At 52.3% G+C, this 21,693-nt stretch overlaps 1 protein-coding gene across 3 annotated transcripts in view; it reads left to right on the forward strand.

Annotated features, from left to right (window-relative positions):
- Positions 1–2,041: 2,041 nt before the first annotated feature.
- Positions 2,042–21,693, forward strand: part of CPLX2 (complexin 2) — a 71,800-nt gene continuing 52,148 nt past the window's right edge. Inside the window, exons 1-2 of one of the 3 annotated variants that reach the window (XM_033096356.1) lie at positions 2,042–2,454; positions 12,711–12,792. In XM_033096356.1, the coding sequence (XP_032952247.1) occupies positions 2,115–2,454; positions 12,711–12,792 (422 nt within the window). In that variant the 5' untranslated portion in view covers positions 2,042–2,114. The remainder of the gene's footprint in view (positions 2,455–12,710; positions 12,793–21,693) is intronic. The other 2 variants (XM_033096358.1, XM_033096359.1) reach the window with 2 other exon arrangements.

Consider the following 21,693-nt stretch of genomic DNA (forward strand, 5'->3'; position numbering starts at 1 on the left):
CCACAGGTACCATTCATCCCTTCTTCCTCTCCTTTCACAGCACTCTCTAGGCGAGTATTTCTCAGGAAGGGTTAAGATGTAAGAGAATGACCTAAGAATCATCTTCAAATCTGAGTTCCCTCCCTGCTCAGTAGACATTCAGATTCACTAGGTCTGGGCGCATAATGGTTTGAGTCAAACAAAGTCAGATTAAGTCCCCACGCAGCTGTTCACCAGCCTCATGACCTTGGCCAAGTTGCTTAACCTCTCTAAGTTACTGTAAATTCTGTAAAATGAGGACAGAGATATGCAGGAATGAGGAGCTGAGACAAAGAGTGTATAAAACTTAGTACAGTATCTGACACCTGGGAAGCACTGAACAAATTGCTATTGAGAAGAATTTTGGTTTATTCTGACCCTGGCAGCCTATCCATTTCTTCCCCATCCTGAGCATTCATCAAATTGCTTGATCCATTGTTTCTATGTTGTGTCTCTTACTAATGTGACATCCTGGGGGGGCAGGGGCCATGTCTTAGTTCTAGATCCCCAGCATATAGCACAATGCAAGGAAGAGCTGTGTGACGTTGGTCAGGTAAGTCTGCCTCTCTGGGCCTCAGAGGTTCTCCAATTGAGAAGAATAATACCTACCAGACAAGGCTATTATAAATATCAAATGAGACTGAATGTGAATGCGCCTTGTATGGAGGGCAGAAGGGAGCTGTTGCTATGGTTTTGCCATCCAGGGGGAAAAAGGGCTGTGTTTCAGGCTTGCCCTCTCATAGCCACGTATCTGGGTCCACTTCCTCTTCTTGCCCATCCCAAGGAATATCAGTGTGACCCTCTTTTTTTAACCATTCTTAGTTGGTTGATACCCAGTGTAAGATTACACAATGCCCTGCACAATAGCTCGAGCCTTTGCAGGGAGAAAGGGACAATGGATGCATTGGTGAGAGGTGAGTTCCTCTCAGAATGCTAACCACTGAGCGCGCAGCAGGAGCAAGACACACGTGACCCTTGCCCTGGGACAGTTTCCATTCTAGTTGAGGAAAAGCCAATGATAAGCAAGTAAACATGTAAATAAAATACTTTCAGAGAGTAACAATACTAAGAACAAATGAAGTAGGCAATGTCATAGACTAATTGGGGCAGCAAACATTAGGTAGAGTGGCCTCTTTAGGAGGTGACATTTAAGCTGAAATCCAAAGGACAAGACAGATTCAGCCATGTGAAGATCCAGGTTACGAGGTTCCCAAACAGAGAAAACAGAAAAAAAAATTAATATTTAAAACCCAGCTTGGTACAAGATGGAGGTTACTATAGGGAGAATTACTGAGTCAAGAGACAGTTGGTTGTGATGAGACAGGACGGTTAGCTGGGAAGCCATGTGGGGCTTAGCCGGCGGTGATTTTAAAAATACACAGAAATCAAATGGAGGAAAGGAAGTTATGTTGCTCTCCGCTTCTCGCGTGTACATTAATTCAGCAGATATAAGTCAACCTCTATTGTGTGTCAGTCATCACACTAGGTGTTGGAGATAGAGAGAAAAACAAAATATGGAACCAGTTTTTATGAGCCTGGCAACTGAGGATACGGCTGCATAAGTAATTATGTACAAGGTGATAAAAAGTCGAGTACACGAATGTAAAGTAGAGGGAGCTTGGAGGGGGGAGCGATTGTGCTTTAGGGGCCCGGGAAATTTTCAGTGAGAATAAGGACTCTTTAACTTGAAGATACAGCATGAGTAGTAAGAAGGAAGAACATTGTAGTCAAAAGGAGCAGCAGGTGCCAAGGCACTGGGGTGAGCCTGTTCCGACGAGTGGTCGTCTGTTCTGGGAAGAGCAGAGCTGGAGAGGAGGTCCTGCTCTTCCTGGTGAAAGACCAAAGACTTTGCTTCTTATTAGAGGTGTATTATATAGAGAGAAGGGTTAGAAAGCTCTAGGGCATGGTGGATGATGGGCGGGAATGAGGTACTAGAAGCAGTTGGACCAGGGAGTGGAGTTTGTACCAGAGCAGGTACAAGACCCGCATTTGGTTATTGGTCACAGAAATGGAGAATGAGGGAAAGGTATTTCCAAGGCAGGATGTCGTTTGTCCCCTAAGTAACAGGACCCAAACTTCAGGGAAGAACTGGCCGTATGGAAAACTCCTCCATGCCTCCCTGTTGGTTTCACCGACACTTCTGCTGGAGCCCTCTCTCCTCCCCGTCGGCAGCCCCCGCCTCCTTTCTCAGGAAGCTCGGGTCTCCCTGGGAGCGGGGCTGCCCTTGGGGGAGGCCTCTTAGCTCTGTGCCCTGCAGCTCCGCTGACATTCCGGGCCGACGGAAAGGGGCTCGGTGCCCACCGCATGCACATGTGCTAGCCCGGGCAGGAGGGAGAGCCTCCGCGGAGGAGTCCAGAAACAGTGGGAGGGAGAGGCTCGCCGCAATCTCCGCCCGGGCGCCCAGGTCGGCCACAGAGGAGCTGCAGCCTCCAACAGGTTCGTAGAACGCGCACTCGCTCTCTGTCGCTGAGCCTCCACCTGGAGCAGGTTCGCCGGAGAGACCCTAGCCATAGGCCCGGTGCTGCGGAGCTCCCTGAGGGCGGCTGCCTCCGGCCCTCCTTCCTTCTCCCGGTGGCGCTCAGCCGCCACCGGCTCTTCCGGGGCGAGGCGGAGGGCGTCACGGGCTCCTTCTCTCTTCGGCGCCGCCCCGGGAACAGCTCCCGCGCCGCTGGGGTCTGGGCCCCGGGCCCCGAGTCAGCACTGCACAGGCGGACAGCGGCCGCCGGGCGGGCGGGCTCCTCTCCTCCTCGGTTCCGGCTCAGCACCACGGCCGCCGAGGACGGTCCCTCTCCCGGGCCGGCTCCGCTCTCCGCTTCAGCACCGCAGCGGCAGACAGCTGGCCAACAGCCCGCTTCCTGGCGGGCGAGCCGCGAACAAAGCCGAGGAGCTGGGGCCTCGCGCATTCCTTGGGGGTGGGTGTGTGCAATCGTCGGGGGTTGCGGCCTCCCCCACAGCAGTGTCGGGGGTGAGCTGGGGAAGGGGGCCTAGTCATAACCGCGAGTCTCCGGCTTGGGTCTGCAGTTCGCCAAGGCCTGGCGGTGCAATGGCGGGTCCCAGCTGGAAGTCAGAAAGAGGGTGGGGGGTGAGACAGGCGCAGAGGGCCCCCGACTCCGGCTGGGCGAGCTGGGCCTGAGCTCCGAGGAAGGAGTGCGCCGCCCGCCTCTCCTCCAAACCCCCACCCCCACCCGCGCTCAGCACCGCCGACTTCCCTCGGAGAGCCTGACACAGATGCCCGAGGCTGGCAGCTGCGATCACTGACTCTGCCTGTCCCCGGAACATCCCTAGAAAGTGCGAGGCTGAGTTTCCGTGGGGGAGGGGGCCGAGAAACCGCGGGGAAGCCGCACAAAACGGGACATTTACATGCTCCCCCCTCCCTCCTGCCCAGGGTTCCTCCCCTACCTCCGGAGTGAAGGCACAAGCGAGGGGTGGGGGTAGGAGGAGCGTTGTGAACACTGCTTGACTCTGGGAGACTGCAATTAGCAAGAAAAGACGTTGAAGAAGTAAGAGAACATGAGAGGTTCCCAAATAGGGAAGCCAGTTCAGCAGCAGGAACCCCGAGCTGAAGCTGGGAGGGCCCGTGGATGACGCGATCCTTTGGGAGCTGATAGTCTCACCGGGAGATGGGGCTTAGGGGGCAGAGGCCCCAAGGTCACTCAGTAATGTAGGAGCAGAACTGGGCCTAAAGCCCAGGCTTCCAAAATCTTGGGCCAGTTGTGTAACATTCAAAGAGTTAAAATGCCAGATGCAGGGAGAAGAGCTGGGTGGTTTCAGTTTGAGTCCAAATCTCAGCTCTGTCACTTACTAGCACGTGCCCTTGGGCAAGTGACCTTCTGAGAAGACAGGTTAATAGTTCCCACTTGTGGTGAGGATTTAATGAAGTGTCTGCATAATGAGATTAGAGTGGTGTGTGGCACATAGTCAGTGCTCAAAAAATGGTAGCTACCCTTCCTGCTATTATTCCCTCTGTAAACATGTGCTGAGGACCTGCTATGTGCCAGGCACTGGCTAGGCCCTGGAGAGATAGAGGAGTGTTCTGAAGAGGGCACAGACCAGCAGAGGAAGCCGAAAAGAAAACAGTTGCAATGTGATAAGTGCCTTAATCAAAGTGAGTATGCCAGGCTATGGGACCTCCCATGCTGGAGTGATGAACAGTGGGAAAAGAAAAGTACCTCAGACAGATGGAACTGTGTGGAAATGCCTAAAGGTGTGAAATCATAGCCACCAGCGTAATGTCATTATGCCAGAGGGTCCTCGAGATGCGGGCTGTGAAATGAGAGTGGAGAGAAAGGCTGGAGTCAGTCTCCAAAGGGCCTTTTATGATGAAATATTTCAAACATATGTTTTTAAATAGAAAGAAGAGTATAAAAAAAAAAGCCCCACATACCCATCATCCAGCTTCAACAGTTGGTTAATTTTCTTTCATCTATTCTCTCTCTTCTCTCTCTTCTCTCTCTCTCTCTCTCTCTCTCTCTCTCTCTCTCTCTCTCTCTCTCTCTCTCTCTCTCTCACACACACACACACACACACACACACACATATAGACACACACATTGTGAAGCAAACTCAAGACATCATATCACTTAGTGCAAAAGGATTTTACCATTAATAACAACTTTTGCCATTCAAATGTTGTTCCACTAACTCAAATCATGCCTGTCCCTTCTTGATCTCTTCTGGACAATTCTGTCCTTCGCAGAGTTTTGAGAGGCTGCACTACGGCAATAAACCACATGCATTAGAGAGGCTATTTCAGAAAAAACAAGGGGTACATCAACCCTCAGCAGGTTTTACTATGCCAGAATTGTTTATCTCTACTCCCTCCTCTGCGGCCAGAGGCCAGTGACTATTTGCAAGGCAGATCAAAAGACAAATGGAGCCCCATAAAGAAAAAGGGAGAGAGATCCTCCCTTGCAAAGTAATCTGAGCCACAAGCTCATGATGGAAGGATTGAAGGCCCGGGAATCACTGATCTGGAAATCAGCAAACCCAACAGCTACTTTTTACAGATGAGGAAGAATAGGGTCAGAAACGGACAGAAATTTACCCAAAGTGTCACAGGGCTGAGAGCTGGGCCAAGACTTTTGAACTCAGAGTCTAGCACTCTTTTCAGTTCACCATTTTGCTTGGAAGATTAGACCTCAGAGTTTCTCAGCCCATAAACTTGGGATGCCATATCCTTCCCTGGAAGGCGGAGGGAGAAGGGGGACAGGAAATGTCCTTCCTGGTTCTCAAGAGAATGACACGTACGGCAGCTGGTCTTGGAGACACCCTGACACACGTCCCTTCCATATGCCTTCGAAGCAAGCTGATGGTGGTGGTACCTGCATGCTGGTGCCTAAGCAGACCCCCTGGCAAGCCCCTGGTTCTGATGAGCAAAGGCTGTGCAGTCAGACACCCAGACCTCATCTCTGCATTTTCACCCACGCTACTCAGTGGATGCACATTTGCCCTGCACTTGGCTGTACAGCCCTCCCGCCTACCGACCCACTCCTTGGAGGGTTAAATGAGTGGCGTTTGGCCAGGCCCTGGCAGCACTCAGAGCGCTTGTGTCTTTCTGGGGCACGAAGTGTCTCCTGTTACCAATGAAATGCATCAGCCGTGATGAGTGTGCACTCCCATCGGGCTCTGAGCACTTCACAAGTCAGCATTTCCACTTTTTCAGGGATGTCCCTGCCCACAAGATGGGGAGGACAGTATCTCCCAAAGTTCCCCGAGTCTCAGGTGGACAAATGAAAACACATGTCGGGAGTTCTATGCATCCCTGGTGAAGTCGGCAGAAAACAGTCCAAAAAATTGCCTTACTTCTGGGGTATGATTGCAGTCAAGACATAGGAAAGTGATAAAGAGTGGATTGCAGCTTGTGAAATTATCCCAGGTTTTAGCCTGAGATGAGACCAATTTAGATATTGTAGATATGATACGATACGATACGATACGATACGATACGATATGATACGGTACGATACGATACGGTACGGTACGGTACGGTACGATATGATATAATATGGTATGGTATGGTATGATATGGTATGATATGATATGGTATGGTATGATATGATATGATATGGTATGGTATGATATGATATGGTATGGTATGGTATGATGATACGATATGATGTATGATATATGATGTATGATGACACGATATGATCTGGGCCTACCTGAATAGCAATAGGTAGGAACCCAAAGGGACCCTGGTGAGCATATACTCTTCTCCAACACTTAATCATTGAGTGACGATTCTGTGTCAGCCACTATTCCAGGTGCTAAACGAGACATACCAGGTCTCTGCTCCCACAGGGCTTACAGACTTATAGGAGACACTCTCCTCAATAACAATTAAAAAGTAAAAATGAAAACATTTAAGCACAGAGAGAGATAGGGAAGGTCTGTCTGAAATGGTAACACGGAATTGAGGCCCGCATGACTAGAAAAAGTCAGTCACGGGAGGATGTGGGGCAGAACATTCCAGGCAGAGGAAATCGCTCTGGCTGAGGCCCTAGTGTGAGCCTGGGCTGTTTGGGGACAGGCATGTGGCCAGAGTGGCTGGAGTGGAGTGAGCCAGGGGGACCGTGGCAGCAGATGAGGGCGGGGAGGAGGCCGGGCCAGACCACGTAGCGCCTTCTAGAACACGGTTAGGAATTGGGATTTTATTCTAAATTCAATGGATTGTCCCTGGATGGTTTTAAGCTGGGGAGTGATAAAAACTGGTTTTGTTTTTACGAGATATCTCTGGTTGCTGCATGGAGAATGGAAGATACCGGCCGTTGGGCAGGGCACAGTCTCCCCCACCTGCCCAGGTGGTTAGCATCCAGCAGAGGAGACAGTACACAAACAGGACAGCATTACACCCATGGGAAGGGCTGCGTGTGGAGGGAGGTACCAGGCAGTATGGGAACACAACACGAGGAGTTCCTTCAGCCTGGGAGGCATCAGGGAAGGCTTTGTGGAAGTGGGTGATGCCTAATGAATTGTAGCTAGAAAAGGAGAGTGAAGTGCCAGTGCCCAGGACACACAGGGAAGCAGCACAGCAGCAGTGGGGTGCACGGACCGGGACCAGGCTGCCTGGTTCAAATCCCACTCACGCCACATAGCAGCTATGAGTACACAGCCAAGCTCCTTACGTCTCTGTGTGACAATGTCCTCATCTTTCAAATGGAGGTTACGAGCGTCACAGGACTTATATCAAGGGGTTCCTGTGAGGATTAAACAAATAAAAATTTGTGAAGGACGTAGTACCTAGCATTAAAAAGTAGCATATTGATTAAATAAAAATGGAGCAAAAAGGGGGTGTGAGAACGGAGAGCATGTGCAGAGCCCAACTCTGAGGGCCTGGAGATCAGGCCAGAGACGCCCATCCAGCTCTGTAAGCAGCAAGAGGCCATCAAAGCCTTTGAAGCAGGGGGATCGGGGTGGAGAGGAAGTTAAAACCCAAAGGCCCAGAGAGGGAAAGGGACCCACCCACAGTCACACAGCCAGTTACTGTCAGGACACCGTCATCTGTCCCCCCTACTGACCCAACATTGTCAGGGGCAAGGACAGTATGTGTTTCGTTCCCTCATTGCATCCGCAGAGTTAGAAGAATGCCGAGGATATTCTCAGTAAATATTTGTGGAATACATTGCTGAATCATGACCAACACGGGCAGGAAAAGTCAGAAAGTTTGAATCCTCAAGAAAGTCAGTACATTTTGGACAGTGGTGAAACCACTCTCAGGAAAATAAAGCAAATTCCTGGAGATGCTGACTAGGGGCTCAAAGGCTTCTGAATCCCAGCTTTTGTAACAAAAGACACTGCCGCCCACAGGGCCCCTGACACTCCCTCAAGTCAAAACAAGCACTGCAGCATAGGGTCCAGGAGTTAATCTTCGTAAAGTGCCTGGAAGATGAAAACCGTTCCCCAGACGTTCAGCGTGGTAATTGCCAATGCGGAGAAAATGTATTTCCACATTTGCAAGAGGCAGACCTTTGTGTTGCACAAAAACCAGCCATTAGAATTCCTGTCTTTGACGCGTCAGGAAGCTGTGACAGCCAAGTGGGCAAGCAGGGTCTTGCAGTTCAAGCAGCAGATGGCAAGAGACTCAGAGGAACGCAGACCCAGTTTTCACGCTGCCGAAAGCCTGCTCGGAGCAGGGCATGGGGCCAGGCGCTCCTCCAGCTGGAAAGAATGCCAGCACTTCCTGGCGGGGTGATCTGGGGCAAGTCCCCCCATTTCTCCGAACTTCAAGTTCAGCAGCTATAAAATGGGGATAATACTGTTGGCCCCACAGGGTTGTTTTGCTTTTGATTCTGACAACGTGGGGTTAGGGCTGTCATCCCATTGCACAGATGTGGACACTGAAGCCCCGGGTATGGCTTATTGATTCTTTAGCACTCTCTGAGCACCTCTGATGGGCCCGTGCTGTTTCAGAAGCTAGAGAGACAATGAAGAATAAGACACGGTCTGTGCTCTCACTGAGCTCACGTTCTAGTGGGGAGACAGAAAATACCAAGTAAACAAATAATTTCCCCAAGTTACATAAATGCTAGGAAGGAAATAAAAGAGGGGGCGTGCTAAGGAGAGCAGAGGCTGTTCCCACAGGCAGGCAGGGGAGACCGGAAGAAAGAGACTTTAAAATTGACATCTGCACCAGAAGAAGCCTCTGGTCATGGGACAAGTGTCCAGGCAGACAGTGCAAAGGTCCTGGGGTAGGAAGAATCCTAACAAGGTCGCAGGACAGAAACAGACGGAGCGAGGGAGAGGGTGGTAGAGGTGAGGGCAAAGAGGTTGACAGGGGCCAAAGCAGGGAGGGCCTTGAAGACTGGGTAAAGCAGAGGGTGGCATATTCTAAACTGCCATTGAGTCACTTCCCTTGGTCACCCCACTGGTCAGAATGATCCCCTGGGCCTCCATTCAGGCCCACAGTCCCTGCTGCCATCTCTAGAGCAGGTGAGCCAAAGGGCAAGCACAGCGCTGGGTTCCCCTGCTGGGAAGTAAATCCACCGGCTGGCTGGCGGCCGGGTGGGCACCGCAGGACAGGCTGCACTCTGATGCCATTAGGCGCCGGGGATGGGAGAAGACGCAGGGCGGGCTGTGGCTGGGGTGAAGCAAGGAAGAGAGGCACCTGCCTCACGTGCAAAATGCAAGGGGGTGCTAAAAGCTCGATCATCACGGATGCTCAGGAACCGATAGTACTTCCTCCACCCACCGCGCCCTGAGTTAGACTCTGACTTCAGGCAAGAGGAAAAACTCAAAGCGGGGACAAGAGATCCCGAGACGGCCACCTCAGTAAATTGTAAGGCGTCAAGTTTTGAAGCCAAGGAGCCTAAATGAGATGCTCTGTACATAACCACACATTTGTTCATCTGGAAAATGGAGACGATAATAGCAAGTGCCTTCCACGGTTGTGATGAAGATAAAATGAGATGAGTAAAACCCTCAGAACAAGGCTAGGCACGTAGGAAGTGCTTAACAAATGCTTGCCGCTGTTGCCAGTGTGGTGGGGGGGGGGGTGGGGGGGGGTCAGTAAATCATGACTGAGCACAGCCCATGTGAAAAAGTAGGTAACATTTGTACAGCCCTTTGCCATTTATAAAGCACTTCTGTTTATACCATTTCACCTGATTCTCACAACTCTGCAAGTGAGAGGGCATGGGATATATTCATTTTACAGAGGAAAAAAGTCTAGGCTCCGAGAGGTAAAGGGACTTGTCCAAGGAAACCAGGATTTAAGTCCCTGGAGTCTGACACTAAATTCCATCCAACCAATAACCATGAAAAGATCAGAAATGGAAGAAGACAGCATTAGACTCTGTCCACCTCCTTATTTCACAGAAGGGAATCCTAAGGCTCGGGGAGGAGAAAGGCTCATTCAAAGTTAACCCTGGGGCCAGAACCCAGATCCCAAATGTCTTGGTCCAGAGTCCTGTCCAGCGTCCACACTCACCCGCCTCATCTGATTGGCCAGCCTCTATCTGAGGGGCCCAGGGGCCCAGGATGCGGGCAGCCTGAGGGGAGTGGTTCCCTGGGCGGGTCTAGTGGACGGGAGGCGTCCCAGATCCACCTGCCCTCGCAGCCCAATCAGAGGACGAGAGTGCAGAAGCTGGCGTTGCCAAGGTGAGGGCTCTGGGGTTGCTAGGACACAGTTTGGGAGCAGTCAGGTGGCAGAGACGCCTCGGCTGGGCTGGGCTGGGGCTGGGGCAGAGACCAGGACTTGCCACCATGATCTTCTTGGGAGCTGGGGGAGGACCTCCAACTCTGCAGGGTGGGTCAGCCACGGGGAGTGTTAACACTCAGAACCTTGCCTCACCCCACTCCACGCTCCCTCCAAGCCAGGAGGCTGCGCCTGCTTCTCCCTCTACACCACAGCTCAGCAAGTGCAGTCCAGCCACCGGCTCCTCCCATCCCCCCACCCGTCCCCAGAAGGAACTCTCTGGAACACAAAGCCCAGTTAAAAGCCCACGCCCGGCTAAAGCCCCTCCTCACCGGCCTTCTGCCCAAGGCTCCGGCCACACCAAGCTGCTCCAAGTACCTGAGTAGACCAGGCTTCTTCCACACCTCTGCAGACGCTGTTCCTTCCGCCTGGAAAGCCCTTCCTGCTCCACTGCCCTCTCAGCTGCAGCTCCAGACTCCCCTTCCCAGGGCAGCCCTCCCGCCGCCTCCTGGCCGTGGCTGCCACATCGTATTTCAACTCTCCGCCCTCCCGTTTGTGTGCCCATTAGGCTGTGAGCATTCTACATCTCACTCCTAGACTAAGACCAGGTTTCAACTGTGCAAGGTGCAGGCTGCTCGGGGCCTCCGTGCCCGCCTCTGTGAGATGGGGATTATGACCTCGGTCTTGCCAGACTAATGGACGTAAAGGGCTTGGCACACCGCAGACACGCGCCACATGCTGCGGACGCCGTGGTTTATGGACACCGCTGGCGCCCAGCACAGAGTGCTCGTAATAAATGTGCTCTGACCGTGCTCTCCACCTGTGAGAATCATAGCTGTTGTGTGAAAGGGCTCTGCAAACAGGAAAGCCCCACTGCAGTGCAAGGATTCTGACTCCCACAAGCCTCTAGGCCCGAGTCCTCCGGACACGCTCTCTGCCCACCCTTCATTCACTGAACAAAATGCATTTGGTAAGTGCCAGGCACTGTGCTAGCTTGTCCGGGACTCGGCAGGAGTGCACTGGACACTTAAGGCACCACCTTTCTTTCCTTGGCTTCTGAGAGGTCAGCCTCAGGACGCAGCGCAGAGAGGACCCTGCCTGAGCCCAGGGCGGCAGCCAGTTGCTCCGAGATGCCCGCTCCCTGGGCAGGCAGCAGGCTCTGCCCTAAACTTCCTCCCGCTTTCCGACCTAGCCAGTCAGGAAGCAGTAATAGCTGCCCTCTTTCCGATCCAGTTGGTGACAAATTCAAATGTTGTCAGTCCCTGAGAGCAGGGAGCGTGCCCTCCCTTTTCACTGTGGTGTGACCAGCATTTAAAACACGGCCGGGCCCAGTCGTTCAGCCACTCATTTACTCATTCACTCACCCAACAGACACATATCAAGTCCTGCGTCACCAGGGCCCTGCCTCGCGGAGCCCTACTCCAGCAGTGTGTTAGGGAGTGATGGTGCAGCATGGAGCTGCCCAGGGGGTCCCAGGAGGCTACGGGCAACGGAAAGGACCGTGAGTCAGCTGAGCTCTGGGGATCCTGCTACCCTCACCATCTGTATCACCTGGACCAAATCCTCAGGGCCCTGAGACAAGAATATCTACTTCTTTGAGTCAGGGAGAGCAGGACTAGACGATGGAAGGAAGAGGAAAGAGTGGAGGAGGAGGAGACAGGCTGCAGTCAGGCCCCCAGCACACAGCTGGGCCCCCGCAGGGGCCGAAGCCGTGGCATCCAGCTGAGAGAGCCCCTGACTGCAGTGGGTGGAAGGAGTGAGCAGTACATGGGTTCTGATCCGGCTCCCCGCTCCACCCGTGGGAAGCTGGGCAGATCACGACCCCTCTTCACACCTGTGTTCTCCCCTGTAAAGTGGAAGTGGAACCCTAGTTTCCCTAATCCTAGTGATGGTGTGAAAGCACACGTCAGGCATTGCCCTGTCAACAAAGAGTGAGGGGTGCCCACTGGGGCCAGGCTGTGGAAACAGTCAGGTAAGACCCACTCCCTGCCTTTGCAGGAATTCTGGGTGCCTCCTAGAAGAAAGCAGGGAAGGTGACTAAACTTTGAGGGACTACGACGTAGTAGACTTCTCCACAGACATGATCTTGTTTACCACCACCCACCGCAAGCACTTACCCGCACCCATGTGTGAGGTCGGTGCTGTTAGCAGCCCCGTTGCACACGCAAGGAAACTGACGCTCAGAGAGAGGGAATGCGTCCCGCAAGCCAGAATCCAAACCCAGCTATGACTAACAGTAAATCCCACCCATGGTCGCCAGTCAGAAATCACATTTAAGCCAGGAAACAGTGTGGTCAGTGGTACAAGATTGCCCAAACCAGCGACCAAGAAGGGCAACCGCTGTGCGGAGAGCAGGCGCGGTGGGGCCAGGCGGTGGGTCTGATGCCCAGCAGGTCCCCATCCTGCCCCCCCCACCCCGTGTGGGGCCCACAGCATCAGTGGTGCCTCAGGAGAGGCAAGAGCATGCCCTGGGTGGGGTCTGGGTCGGTGCCCATTCGGGGGGCCAGTTTCCCCAGAAGCTGTCTCCCCTGATCTCCCAACACCCTCTCTCCTCCCCCAGGAAGCCGTGCGTCTCTGGAATGCTATCTGCTCTGCTCACTGATTGAAGTTCCCTGCATCTCAGCTCTGCCAGGAAAGCAAAGGTAAGGGAACTCCCAGCGTCACCCCATGGATGGTCCCCACTCCCGGTGAAGGGGTCATGATGACATTTCCTCTCCACGATCGCCAAGAACACCCCTGAGTGGGAATGAGATGGCTCAATCGGACAGAATGGCGTTACTGTGTGTTTTAGAGCTGTTTACAACAGAGAAACACTTCCTTGTGTGTTCTCTTATTCAGTGAAGCTTGCCCCCAAAAATCCTTAGGTGGGTATCATCATCCCCCGTTCACAGATGAGGAAACTGAAGCTCAGAGAAGGGAAAGGACTTACCCAAAGACCTACGGCTGCTAGGTGGCTAAGCCTGAATTCAGACCTACTTTTCTTGTCTGGAACCCCAAGTGGCTATGTACCTTGTGGGTGCTTGGTGCACGTTTGATGAATGAATGAGTGAATTAATGAACTACCCAAGGTCAGTGGCAGGGCAGAGTGTGGCCAGAGCCCCGCTGTCCTGTCAGTCTCAGTTCCTGTGCTCTTTTTGCTGAACTGTGGCTCAACACTCCCCCGCCACGCCCCACTCAGGATCTCAAGCATCCTGTGTGTGCGGCCATCACCCCTCCCGCCGCAGACGGAGGGTGAAGGTGGGGCAGGTGCCTCAGCCCCTTCTAAGAGGCCCCCAGCTCGGATCACACCAGCGTCCCTTCATCCATCCACATCGCCTCGTCCCCACCACCCACGACCGGTAATCCAACAGGCAGAGTTGTCATTTGTTTCTTTAAATAAACAGTCTTGAGTTTCGTACCAAATAGTCTTTTAAGAGGAGGATCGTCTCCAGGCCACCCCGTATTTAGCACACAGTGAGCCACATATTTGCACAGAGAGAGTGTGTGTGGATATAGAGATCGCTTGATGGCTACAGATATCGTTGCTCACCCAGATGGGAGCTATTTCTGACGCTGAGTCACTGTGGTGAATGCCACTGAGGGATTCCAGGCTGGGCTCCGAGCCCCACACACCTCACGGCTCTGTGCCTCCTCTTCACCGTTCACAAATCAGACAGGGGCCCCCCATCACAGGGCTGGACAGAAGGGGACATTTGGGCCCCACGAAATGGAGACTTTCTCATAACCAGGTCCTATTCACGTCTTTGTTCTCCATCCAGAGTACCACACCCTGACAGACCATCTAGGCAAATCCATTCAGTGCACAGGAGAGAAAACTGAGACTCAGAAAGGGGAAAAACTTGCCCAGTGTCACACAGCAATTCTGTGGCGCTGCTGGTCCTAGAGCTCAAATCGTCTGGTTGCTGCCTGGGCCCTTTCCCTTCCCCCACCCCCTTCTTCAGTTTTATCTCCAATGTCCTGCCTTTTCAGACCACTGAGGAGCCTCCTGGCTTCCGAATACTTGGAGATGGCACCAAGTACTTCCTTCCTGGGCTTCCGCAGGAGGGGAGCTGACTTGTTTTGGTACCTCCGTGCTTAAAGCAGGGCCTGCACACACTGGGTGCGCAATGCATGCACACTGGGGCTTATATAAGACCAAACTCAGTACCAATTCCTAGGGAACCCTCTTCTCCACTGGAAAGAACACCCATTTGTCTCCACCCTCTCGTTCTTGGCTCTAAGCCCGTTCTCTATCCATGCAAAAATAGACTCCCTCCCACTTACCACCCACCTCTGCCCAATTCTATAATGAATCAATTGCATTAATAGACTTTGGGATAGAAACTTGACAGAGGCTTTTTATGAAAGTCACCTTTTATCTCCTTATGTAGTTCACTTCTCAAAGAATTCTAGTAAGATGGGCAGGTGGGATTTCGCTTTACTCAAAATATTCAATAAGCCCCTCTTTCCCTCCACATAGAATGTGTTTGCTTAAGCACGTGGTGATCTCCATCCTTTCTTACGGATTCTATTGAATTGTCCTAAGGAACAGTGGGATGAAATGGAAAGACCACAGACTTTGGAATTAGGGCTCGGTTACATTCTAGCTATCCACACTGGTTGCTGTGAGAATTAAATGAGAAAATGTAAGGTGTCTGGCACAGAAGTACTCAGTGCAGGTTTGTGAATGAATGACTGAATGAATGAATGAATGACTCAGAAACCATAGGAATCAGATCCTAAAGGGTGAGGGGCAAACTGACTCTGCAGTCTCAAGTCTTGAAGTCGGACACCCCCAGGAGGGTAGTTTGGGGAGTCCTGGGGAGTGGACCCCAGGAATTAGGTTGCTGGTTGGGTTGTCTCCACGCCGGAAAAGGAAGCTCTGTCTCCAGTCCCTTGTACAAAGGGCTCCTCAACTCAAGGGAAAGTTTGAATCTGGAATCCAGCTTCAAACCAGGAAACTCCTCCCGAGGAAAGACTGGGTTTTGTTCGCTGTTGAATTCTACCTTTTCCAAAATGAGCGCCTTGCTTAGGGTCATTTGCAGTCAGGCGTGAGAGGCAGTATGTCCCGAGTTGAGCTGACTTGACTCGAGTTGACTTGAGCTGTTTTGAGTTTGCTGATGGGTCCAACTCTAGGGCCGACCAAGGAGAAGCTTCCTGGAACTCCAGCTTAGTGAAGACAGGTCCCACAGCACAGGGGAGACCCAAAGGCTGATGGTCGGGGGACAATGCATCTCGGAGAGGATCAGGGCCATAGCTAGGATTGAGGGAAAAGCACAGCAACCTTGGCTTTGCCGGGACACACCGCACGGCTGAATGCCCTTTGGGAATCCTGAAAACGTATTGGAACTCGGCCAGGATCTTCGCATATTTCTATACAGTGACAGATTCTTCTCTTCCTGGCAGAGCAGGGCAACTGGGGAGTAGCCACTTCAATGGGAGATGGTCTCCAGGTTTGGGGGAAGGGTCACAGACTGCACCATGAGGGCAGAAGGCAGACTGAAGGCAGGAGCCGGGCAGAGCTTCATACTGGAGATGCTGGCGCAGCTGTGAATTGGTCCTCCTGTTGGAGTGAGGGTTTGGGGGGTCTGAGTGAGGTATGATTCTAAGTCCAGCCTTATATCAGGCATTAGCTGCTAAAAGGAACAGTGACCCAGGAGCCATAGTGGGAAATTAGACAAGACCTCTGGCATTTCAATCTGGAGGGCAGCCAGCACCCCGGGGCCCGTGGCTGCCCCATCTCAGGCACCGCCCAGCACGGGGCGCAGCCAGGCCCCTGAGAGAAGCAGGAACTGAGGAAACAATGAGATTCCGCGACCAGGAACTCCTCAGACCCTTACTGCATTTGGCTGTGTGTGTCTCCGAAGCTGCCTTTGGAACACATTACAGTCACTGCACCTATTCCTCTTGTGTCCTCTGAAAATCTGGGTACAGATTAGACATCAGTGGATGATGAATGAATAATTAGGTCAGAGGGAGGCTTCTAATGCCAGTGGACGATTTCAAGGTGGCCGATTCTGAGATTTCAACATGGCACAGATCCAAGGTCGAAAGGTCCAGCCAGAGAAGATAACAGGCCCAGAAGTTGCCCCTGAGGAGTCTGGGAAAGTGAGACTAAATGGAGTTAAAAGACGGGGCAGGGGGAGGGAGGTGTCCTGTGGGTTTGAAATGACATTCTTCAGAATCCCAGGCTTCTGAGACAGGTTCTCAAGAGCCATTTTAGGATGGGTTTGAGCAAGGGGAGTTCCCAAAAAAGAAGCTCTGGAACCAACAACCCTGTTTAAATTTTAAAAAAGCTCTAATTCGATCCATTTGAATATTGGATTTTCACACACATTTTCATTTTTAAAGGATTCTTTAGATTTTTTTAAAAATGCATTTGGAAGCGCCTAGGCATTTAGTAAGACTGTCTGGATTCAGATCTCAGCCCCAAGCCTTTCTACCTGTGGGATCTCCGTGTTCTTATCTATAAACCATCTTTCCGGGGATGTGTGAGCATTAACTCAGACGCTACAGCATTTCCCCAAGGCTGGCACGTGTGGGATTGACGGTGTGCACGATGATTGCAGGTAGTGTGCGGAGGAACAGTTATTATTTTACTAGCTCACAATTGATGCATATTAGAAAAATATAAACAGTACACCAAGCTCTGTGATTTATGGAAATAATATAGCATTTCCTTTTAAAATAAAATACCGTGCTTTTTAAAAGGCACATCAATTTAAAGAAAAATGCTACATAAATGAATAGTACTGATATGGCAAAAATCATGAAGGTGGTACATGCATGACTGAAACGTGGGGGGATAAAAACACGAGATAATCTATATGAAACACCTATCACAGGGCCTGTCGATTAGGAAGGGCTCCAAAACATTAGTTCTTGTAATCTTCTCCCCAGTTTAACCTGCGATGGCTGGACCTAGAACCACGCTCACCCACTGGGACAAAGTAAGTGCCCAGGCCCGGTCTGTCTGAAACCCTGTGAGGTGGGCATGGAGTGGGCGGCAGTGGTCAAGCCCCAGATAACAGCCGCGGTCAAGTCCGGGCGGGCAGCTGACCACAGGACCTTGGGGCAGACAGGGGCTGCTGAGGCAGCATTTTTCACAGGGCGGGCACAAACCATCAGTGGAACCAGAGCTGACCAGGGCTCTGGGAGCAGGAACTGAGGCGTTTTCTCGAGGTTCCCCTCTGAGATGCATCGGCCATCGTTTTTCCTTCTTTGCATCACTCTGCTCCTGGTTCCCAGTCCCAGGAGGGACACCAGCTGGACTGGCTTGCGCCCCGTGTCCCCCTCCTGGCTGGCAGAGGGCAAAGAGGCTTGATTAGATTCCCTCCAATGCTGAACACTGAGGAAGGGGTGGTTGCTGGAAAGAAAATCACGGGGCTGTTACTAAAAGGTGGGACAATGGGTTCTGGGCAGCCAATTTAGCAAACGTCCACCCCGGGGCACCAAGGGGGACCAGGCAATGTGGTTCCCTGAAGCTGACTACCTGGAATTGTCCCTTCTTTTCTTCCGCGCTGGCTGGACCCAGGTCATCATCCCCGTCTTGGGCCAATCGTCAGCTATAGCCCAGGCAGGCTTCCGGTGAGGGGCTGGATCCAGGCTTCTGGATCTTCTGGTGGGTTGGGAAGGGAGATGGCTGGACAAGCTCGGTCCTTGGCCCCGTGGCTGAAAAGGATCCGCTGGGCTGAGGAAGTCTGATGAGGACTGACTCACTCAGAGGACGCAAACCCAAATGTCTGCAGGGCTGGCAAGGAGCAAACGCCTGGGGGGAACTGTGGTGACCTGGAAAACTCAGGCTTGTCTCACGGGGCAGCCAATTTTTGCCACACAGGCACACGGCCCCAGTGTTGATTAATATCCTGAAGTTATTTTAAGTGAAGCCCAAAATTCAGATCTTTATGTGAGACTTCTCATTCTTAAATATTGTCTACTATCAGAAAAAAATTAAATATTGTGCTGACCAAACAATACATACCACCAGTTTGTGGTCAGTGGAATAACTTCTATTCATCTACTACAACCCAGCTGAGAAGTCACTTACTCCAGGAAGCTTTCCGAGACTTGCCCCTCCCTCTGCTTTGTCACCTTTCCTTTGGATTCCCACAGATCCTGTATTTCCTATCACAGCTGACACTTTGTATTATCAAACCTCATTTGTTTTCATCTGCTGCTCTTTAACTGTCTCCCTGTGGGTGCCCAGCATGTCTTATTATGTCTGTGCCCATCATGGTGCCTGACACAAGGTGGCATCAATAAAAGGGCGACTGTAGTGATAGCATTTGTTGATATAGCTAAGTTATACCATAGTAATGAATTAATCCTGGAATCTCTGTGGCTTAACACAACAAAGGCTTGTTTCTCCTTCATCTGAAGTCTGCTGCGGGGCTGGCAGCTCTCCAGGCAGCTTCCTTCCAAGCGGTGACTCAGGGATCCAGGATGGTTCCACTGTTAGGAAGCAGGAGAAGATAGCAAGTGGAGAACTCACCCCCACTCTTAAATAGTGTTGCACAGAAGTGATGTGTTGGAACCTGTGTTGGCTCTCTGTGCAGCCCATTGGCCAGAACTAGTCCCAGGACTTATCTCACCACGAGGGGCTGGAAGTTTTAGTGGAGTGCATGGGGATTCACTGAGTCCATGTCTCTGCAGCACAGACCCTGGGCTGCAGCTGGCAATGCTGGGGAACTTGGGGGTCCAACAGGCGGGCTCGGGATGCTTGTGGACAGAGGCAGCCAGGTCCCAGCATTCAAGGGTAACAATGAGACTCTTCGTGGTGAATGCATGAAGCACACCTCTTAATTCATAGGTTGAACTCGAGACATGCAGAAAAGTGGGAAAGGAGTGGGGAGAGAACTTCATTAGCTTGAGCTTTCCACTTTTCCTTATTTTCCCAATCAGTAAGAACTAGGAAATGAAAATGAAGCTGATGGAAAATAGAGGTCGATGCCAGTGAATAAACCATCGGGAGTAAAATCGCCACCTGGCCACTTGGCATCTCATTTGGGGTCCGTGACAACCTGGGAGTGATTGCAGCTGCTCAGAGGGTCTCTCTTCTGTGATCAAATGCCAATGCACTCAGAGACCCCGACCCTTGTTGGCAGCCTTGGCCATAAACTTGGCTGATGGTGAGTCACTGGGCCCCTACAGGTGGCTCTGAGGCACTCACCATGCCTTTGTCGCCTGGGTGCAAAGCAACCGCAGAGCTTCAGTCTCATCATCTCTAAAATGGGGACAATGATAACACCTTCCTCCCAGAACAAGTGTACAAAGTCTATGATTACACAGTCAAAGGACCTGGTGCACAGAAGGACCTCAACTGATGTCACTTCTCTTCCTTTTGTCCCCCTGGGTTGGAAGGACTGAGTCTAACCTCCCACCAATAGCACCCCTGACCACAGTCAGCCAGTTCCCATTTGCATGCTTCTGGGGACGAGAAGCTCACTACAACCCCCAACCACTCCTGCCCAAGCATCCTGCTCCATTTGCAAACCGCTCCCACGGTGTTTGTGGGGAGAGTATCTGATGTCCTAGGAATTAAGGTTTGAGGGAAAGGTGTGTGGCCCGACTGCCCCCTCTGGTGGACCAGTCACTGCCTTGGCCCCCAGAAGCTGTCTGGGGTGACTGAGTGTGGTGAGGAGGGAGGAGGTGAGGGATTTGGGGTAAGGGAATGTGAGTCCATGTCCAGTTCCCAGAGAGAAATCCACCTGGGAGACATGCTCGGGAATGTAGACATTTATCGCAGAGAAGAGGAATCTCTGAGAGACAGTGATGGAGGTCCCAGCAGAAGAGATGAACGGAGGGAAGCTACAGAGGGGCAAATAAGAGCCCAAACTAAGAGTGAGAACTCCTTCGTTGGTTCTGCAGACCTTCACCGTTTGTCTACTGTGCCAGGCTCCACGCTGAGCTCCGGGGGTAGAGCTGACTCAGCCACAGGCCCTGGTCTTGGGGGAGTGAGGCAGGCATGTGGTAATAACAAAAAGCCATATGGGGGCTGTTGAGATAAAGGCAAGTGTGGGATGGAGCTGTGGGAGCTCAGAGGAGGGCTACCCGGCCCACCTGGGGATGGAGTGTTCAGCAAGGATGAGGCGGCAGACAAAACATGGGGAGAGAGGGGTGCCAGGCGAAGGGGCAGCATGGGTCAAGGCACAGAGGTGACAAACAGCCCGGCGTGTGGGGAGACCTAGCCCCTGTCCTCTGTTGCTTAAGGCAGGGAGAGCTAAGGGGGGGAGGGCTGGGCCAGGCAGCTGAGGGCCTGGAAAGACAGCCATGTGCCTGGACCCTGCTCCAGGCTGGGAGGGAGCCACAGAAAGGGGGGGTGGTAGTTATAGAAACACTGCATTGAAACATAACTCACATTCATAAAAGTGCTCACATCATGTGTTTACAGCTCAGTGAACTTTCACAAAGGGAACACCCTAGGGAGCCCGCCCCAGAAACTTCCCAGCATCCCAGAAAGCCCTTCGCCCCCCTTCCCAGTCATACCTCCCCCAAAAGGAACCACTCGCTCCACTTCTAACCCCATCAGTTAGCTGGCTGGCTTTGGAAGGTCGCGTACATGAAATCACGCAGCAGCGTACTCTTCCGTGTTTGACGTCTCTCGCTCAGCATTACGCGGGAGATGCTTTCATGTCGTTGCACCCGGGTGTGTGGTTCGTGCTCATTGCTAAATTATATTCCGTGGTGTGACCAAACCGAAATGTGCGCATTCGTTCTGGTGCTGAGGGGCGCTTGCGTTGTGTTCAGCTTGGGGCCCTCGTGAAAAAAGCCTCCGCGCAGATTCTCGCACGTGCCTTTGGATGAACACAGACATACCTTTGTGTTGGGCCCACACCAAGGAGTAGAGTCGAGGCATCGGGGATTCGCTCTCAGCAGACACTGGCGAATGCTTTTTCCAAAATGCTGGTTTACACTCCTGCCCGAAAGTTCCGGTGGCCCCGGGGCCTCGCGAACGTTTGGCATTTTCTGTCTTTCCCATGGTAGCCATTCTGACTAGCGTGCAGTGTTTGCGCTGTGATTTGCGTTTCCCTGGCGACGGGTGGGGCTGCTTTACTGGCCATCTGGACACCCTCTTTCCTGAAGTGCTTGTTCACCTCCCTGGAAGGGGAGGGGCGAAATCTACATTTCACTTTCGAAAGTCACCTCGGGAGGCCAAGTGGGGCCGCTGGGGTTGTAGTGGCAAGAGCTCTGGAACCTCTGGCTAAAACCAGTGGCATCTTACCCAGGTGCCGGGCTACAGCTCCCTCCTCGGACTCTAAATCCTCACAGCCTCCTTGAGCCAGCACAACTGTCAGCAGCATCTCACAGGGGAGGTGACCGGGCTCAGAGAGGGGAATGACTTGCCCAAGGTCCCACGCGTGGACCTGGGAGGGGAGCCCGAGTGGGGGCTGGGTTCGCCCCTGCATGCATTTCCTCATCCGTCTCAGACCACAGCGAGGGGCCGTGGGAAGGAACAGAAGAGAAGGGAACAGAAGGAAAGCTAAAGAAACAGCCTCAAGGACGTCGATCTCACTCCTTATTTTACACAAGAAATCCTCCCTCCCTCTCCTGTCTTCCTTCTCCTT

This window comes from Rhinolophus ferrumequinum, chromosome 24 (assembly GCF_004115265.2).
Source record: "Rhinolophus ferrumequinum isolate MPI-CBG mRhiFer1 chromosome 24, mRhiFer1_v1.p, whole genome shotgun sequence".
Lineage (NCBI taxonomy): Eukaryota > Metazoa > Chordata > Mammalia > Chiroptera > Rhinolophidae > Rhinolophus > Rhinolophus ferrumequinum.